Here is a 6,265-nt window from a genome sequence, read left to right on the forward strand (position 1 = left end):
TCACTCACTCACTCACTCACTCACTCACTCACTCACTCACTCAGGGTTAGAACTGATGTTCCAGAACCCATGCTTGTCATAAGGGCTGCTAATGGGATCAGATGGTCAGGTTCATTGACTTGTCACATGTCATCTCATCCCAATTGCCTAGATCGATGCTAATAATGTTGATCACTGGATTGTCTGGTGCAGACTCAATTATTTACACAATGCTGAGTGCAGTGTAAAAGATCACACCAAACAACCAACCAGCCAACCAACCAACCAACCTCACTCAATTACTACCCAAAAAAATCACAACCCATTTAGTGACCTTAATGATTCATGATTAGTATTTGACGTCAACAAACATGCAGGTTTGGCAGACAAATGCTTATGAATAAAAAAAAGTTGCAGGAATTATATGATGATAGTAGAACAATCAACAAATCAGAATAATAAAAATGTCACACTGGAACGAATAACACATTAACAATGGACAAAACAAGTGGAAAACTCAAGTAGGGAAAAAGCTTCCAGATATTCATGAGAATGGTGAAATAATGTAGATTTTATTTAAAATGAGCTGGATTAGAAACTGAAAAACATTAAAAAATCATCACTGTTGGAAATAACGGGTTTGTTTGATCTTTGCAACTATGTACATCATCTGACATAAACAACGTGTTTGCTGTAGTCAGTTCAAACTAAACATGGTTCGTTTCTCTAAAGGAGGTTAAACATCAAGACACCAGCTGTTGGTACATCCTAAACTTAGACAATGCCAATATAGCTTTCACCCTTGTACGAAAAACAGCAGGTCTGGCTCAAGGACTAAATCTGGTTAACTTCCCTTTCTTGTGGTGTGTCTGTGTTTGTGTGTCAAGTGAGTTTCTAGAATAGGTGACCGGCGGCTCCTACAGGACACTGACCGAATGCGCTTCTCACACCAACCTTGTAAGACCAAAAAAGCAGACGGGGATAAAACGAGGCAAACTTAAATATTTGTCTTCACTTGGCTGTGGTTTCCTTCGTGTTTATCTTGAGAAGCTCCTCATTGTCATGTGCGGCGATGAAAGCATGTCACTTAAATGTTGCTGAAGGCCGGCATGTTCTAACGCTTACGTTACACCGTAGGCTTTTGTACCATCCGTTGCATCTGCCCATTACACAGTTGGCATGAGTTTAAATGGGAGTCTATTAGATTAATTTTGTTTGAAATATCTGAATAGGTTCCTTTCTCATGATCTGCTGCTGGAAGTAAACACATAGAAATGTGGGTTAGTGCAATTATGGGTGTAGCAGTGAAAGGTTTAAGCTTGTCAAAACAGGTTGAATAGGAAAAGAACAGCAATCATGGAATGCACTATTCCTGCACACGCCTTGGTGGTGACAGTCACATACATGCATTAAAGGGGGACGATGCTTCTGATAATTGGCTATACCAGCCAGGTTTGTCATTATGGTACATATCTGCGACCTGCATCAAAGGGAGACTGTGTTCCCAGTAATTGACTGTAGAAGCCAGATTGGTCATTATGGTACATACATTGTATCTGTGACCTGCATTTAAAGGATGGCTGTTTCCAGTAATTAGCTACAACAGCAATAAAGTATATACCTTAAAAAGGTGAAGAGCAATGTCTTATTATTTCATAATGTGAGAACAGTCATTATACAGAAATAATGACCATGATATTAGATGTAGTATTCCTAGAATAATTCATAATGATAACTATATATGTAATAGGTTAAACTACAAAACTATAGAGTGCAATCAGTGTGTCTATAATAGATTCCATGCACCTCTACCCAAAGTCATACCCCAAGGTTGTCTTCCCCCCATATACTGATGTAAACAATCATAGCCTTACATGTTCACACTCTCATGTCTTTCCGTATATTCATTTCACTGCATACATTTCAGCTATTGTGCCTACTACTTGGTGACAAGCTCTCGCGCAGCCTGCAACAGCACTGAGGTCAACCAGAAGTGGGCCAGATCACTCAACAAGGGAGCAGAGGTTTGCGTGGAGTGTCAGCCGACAGCCATGGACCGAGACCGCGGCGTCCGTTGTATTGGCCACGGAGTGATGAACAAGCTGACGCGATGGACTGCCATCAACGTACCTCACTGCAAGGGAGAATGGACCATGATAGTGGATCACAAGCCCTGCACCTGTGACCGTGATGAGGACCCTGACGATGATCCAGCAGACAGAGATGGACCCACAAGAAACTTCATCTTTATTTAGACATTACTGAAACAATGTCTTAAAACCAACCACCATCATCAGACTAGATCTGATCATCTGCCACATGGCATTGTCTTATCTCAAGGGAGACAAGTCTGCTCGCATTTCACACCTTCCCATAATTCCTGTATGCAGGAAGTACTGACAGAATGAATGCTATACCACTTGGTGTCTTTGAGCACTGTAGATTGTTTGTATAGAACTGTGGACTGTCTAGTGTAGCACACTCTAGTGATTCATTCACTATCATGTATAATACATTATTATAAACAGGGACATACTTTTGTAATCATTGTACAGCACATGTTGTAGCACCTGTTCTAAGGGCAAACCAGGAGATTCTGCACCACTAGCTCTGGAAGGAGCATCAGAAAGATTACTACCAGTAGTCTCCTTTGCCCATGCATTAACATTACACCAAGATGTTCTGTTGTTGACCATCTGGTTTGGCAGACATGGTTTGCCTTTGAAATTCAGGCATTGCTGAAAACGACCATCTTCTATGAAGAATGCCAGTATACAGCTTTCCTACAGGACAGGTTTTTCAACTACCAAAGTAGGATCATTGGCCAGTATTCAATATAATAGTACCCCACTGATAGGTCCGTTAAACCTGCTTTTTGAAAGCTTGTCCATTGTGATAAGGTGCCATTACTGCAAATTATTGTTGTAACAATGTTTTGCATCCTTCCCTATCTTAGACGTTTGTGCATTAATCTTCTTGTTTGCCTGAGGAGTCTTTGTGTTGAACAACATTAGATTACATACCGAACTGTTAGTTTTTAGTTCACAGCATTAACCTTTTTACTGTGTGGTCCGTAGCAAGCTGTTGCACTGTATTATTATCACCCAACTGACATGTTTTTGTTAATTTTTGTGAATTTCAATTTGACGCTGATCTTTCCATTGGATCTCATTTCAGATAGTTCGTTAAGTCTACTAACAAACAAGTGAAATTGCACATCAAGAAATTGTTTCTTTGCTCAGAGTATAGATTACTGGATTCATACAACAGTAAATAAGCAAGGTGATGATTACCATGTTCACATCTTGAACAGATTTGGGCCAAACTCTTTACTAACACTCTAACCGTATATGAACATTTGGCACTGGGTTTACCATCTTGGCCTAGGCTTCGAAAAATCTTGTATCAGTGTCTACCCATCTTGTGCCACTAGTTGTACCCATCTTGTACCATCTGTGTGTGTGACGTATTCAGTAATGATGTGTTACAGTGTACCCATTGCAGCTATTTATTGTTTAACATTTTTAACATATTATTCAACCCCGTCATCCTAGTGCTGTCTATGTACAAAGGCCAACTTTCTAATTTTCTACAGGAACTGTATAAGTGTTGTCATGTGTTGTGTTTAGGATACACAATGGTGTGCTTACATTGTCAGGATATTTGAATGCATTTGGGAACATGTGAGCGTAATGGTCTAGAAATATTGTCATCGTCACCAGTAATAAGAAAGCCCTATTTTTAAATATTTTGCCCTATTTTTAAATATTTCTAACATTTTGTTTGGTGAATGCTGAAAATGTATTCAAACCCAAGAAAAGTATTTAGTTAAGAATATGAATGCAGTTAGCTGCTTAATCATAGGTCATATTTGTTACAGCATTCATGTCTGTGTATAGATAACATACATTATTGTCCTCTGTAAGGAACATTATCATGTTATTAGTCATTTCCTCATATTAGGCTTTGTACACACAACATACACATCAAGCTACACTCTAGTGTAAATATGCACAGCTGCAAAGGGACTGATCTCTGAAAGTTGTCTTGCAAGTGCATAAATACTTTTGTGAAAGATATTGGTTATGCTCAGGAAGGACTGAAGAGGATGCTGTTTCCTTTTGAATTGTTCATGGCATGAGGTTGTTGTGTCCGAGAAATCCTTCTCCAACTCTGTTCCACTAAACTAATTCTAATCAGCAGGTGTAGGTAGGTTTTTGATGTGTGATTGGTCTTGCATGTGGTGGAACACTTCTAGGTTTTTACATTTAAAGATAGTGGAAGACGTTGAATAGAAAAGATGCATGAACGAGTATGGCACAAGAGACAGCCCTGTCTAACACCTATTAGTTTGTCAGTATTAGCATGTCATTGAGCTTACTTTTTCAGCATTGTCAGTTAGATCTGTACAAATGCTTCAGCATTGCACGCTAGTGTTTTATCAAGCAACATTTTATTATTTATATCTGTTTCAGAAAATTTTAATTTTCACCTCAAAGTGAACACTGATCAAAATGGTGCTGAAAGGTCATGGCAACATTTAAGTTGCTATGGTGACCAGCCAGTCACATGATTGTTTCCATGGTTGCCATGGCCATGTGACTTCCATGTTTACATGTCCAGTCTTTGATGAAGTCATGTGTCCAATGGCAGATTGAGGGGTCATCAGTCATGTGATTGGGTTTTCCATATTTGGTAGTCCACGTTCGTACTGCAGTGGGGCCAAAATCTTTTAAATGTGCTTCAACAATCTCTGTAAAGTTAATATTTTTTGTAAAGGAAAACTAGATAAGTAATAAGTATCACTTGCATTTTGAAATTGAGTAAACATACATATGTATTAAGTGAAAGCTTCAAGTGCAAAAGAAGCCCATATTCAAATGCATCCAACTGGAGTTACTGTTTGACTGATTAAACCTATTGACATATGTGTAACCAATGTTCAAGGCAATCTCACAGGTTAATAACATAATTACCCTACATTAGTTGCCCTAGTGGTCCTCTGTACCTCTTGTATATAATATTATCTACGCATTTCCGTTCATTACAATTGTATGTAAGCATTCATAAGTTTTAACTGTACAAATTATTTTTAAACATAGATCAACGTCATCAGGTGTTGATAAGTAATGAATTTTTAGACTCTTTTTATGGCTGTTGCAAAGTTTTGTATTTCACAGCATTTTAGGCCAGTGTATACACAAAGTTTACATGTGGAGTTTGCCTAAAATAAACACTTTCTTTGCCTATGTGTACCATGTTGTTATTTACCATTGCTTTTCAGTTTGGCATAAACGTGATGAAATGTCTGGGTGAGTTCAGTGTCACTGTGTATTGTTTTATCTCCTAAACGTCTTGCGTTAGCCAGAAAAAACAAGGAGAAGCATATGTTAACAAGTGTTAGTTAACAGAAACCTTGAGTCATACAAACATTGGTTCGGACAGAAAGACGCACTCTCTTTTCTATAGAGTGCAATAATCTTGAACATCAAAAGCCTACGCATCTTACTCTACAGGCAAAATATTGCTAAGAGACCACACAAAATGTCTCTTTCCAAACGCCAGCGGCATTACCGAGGTCACAATTCTCCGGGGCAAGGGAATTAAACTGATTTCAAACTGGCCTCAAAAATCAGTTAACTCTCTTGTCTCGTGAAGATGCGGTCTGTTCTCATAGTGGGTTTAGTTTTACGCCGCACCCCAGTGTGGTTCAGCTATATGGCAGCAGTCTAAATAACCCAGTCCAGAACAGACAATCCAGTAATCAACATCATGAGCATCGATGTGCGCAGTTAGGAACCACTCTTCGAGAAATGCTACTGAAACGAAAACCTTGGTCAGTCACAGGATAAAGGTCATTATCAAATAAATATGGAATACAACTCTTTCTCTCCCCCTCTCTCTCTCTCTCCCGCTCTCTCTCCCTCTCTCTCTCTCTCTCATATGTAATGGATGTCATCCGATGTATGAGGGCTCGAAATGAAAGGGGTGGAGTACTGGAGCTGGTACTGACATGTTTCCTTCATGTCATGGACTCAAGTTTCACCCTAACCCACACCCACACAAGTGTGGCACGTGTGCGTGCGTGCCTGTGCGTTTTGCTCAAAATGAAAGCAAGGGGTGAAATATTGGATGATGTCCATTCTTGGTATTCCACACTAGAATACTGTTGAAAAGTTCAGTATAACAAGCTAACCCAACTACTGTGTTACATACATGTCTAGCACTTGGTTGTGATTTGATTTGTGATCTGTTCATGAACAATCCTGAAGAAAATGAGCTTCAA

The 6,265-nt window shown here is 39.2% G+C and overlaps 1 protein-coding gene across 1 annotated transcript in view; it reads left to right on the plus strand.

Moving 5' to 3' along the window:
• The window catches only part of LOC137255474 (somatomedin-B and thrombospondin type-1 domain-containing protein-like), an 85,137-nt gene extending 79,911 nt beyond the window's left edge, over positions 1-5,226 (plus strand). Inside the window, exon 4 of the mRNA XM_067792912.1 lies at positions 1,907-5,226. Coding sequence (XP_067649013.1) covers positions 1,907-2,234 — 328 coding nt within the window. The 3' untranslated portion in view covers positions 2,235-5,226. The remainder of the gene's footprint in view (positions 1-1,906) is intronic.
• Positions 5,227-6,265: the final 1,039 nt, after the last annotated feature.

The sequence above is a fragment of the Haliotis asinina genome, chromosome 1 (assembly GCF_037392515.1).
Source record: "Haliotis asinina isolate JCU_RB_2024 chromosome 1, JCU_Hal_asi_v2, whole genome shotgun sequence".
Classification (NCBI taxonomy): domain Eukaryota; kingdom Metazoa; phylum Mollusca; class Gastropoda; order Lepetellida; family Haliotidae; genus Haliotis; species Haliotis asinina.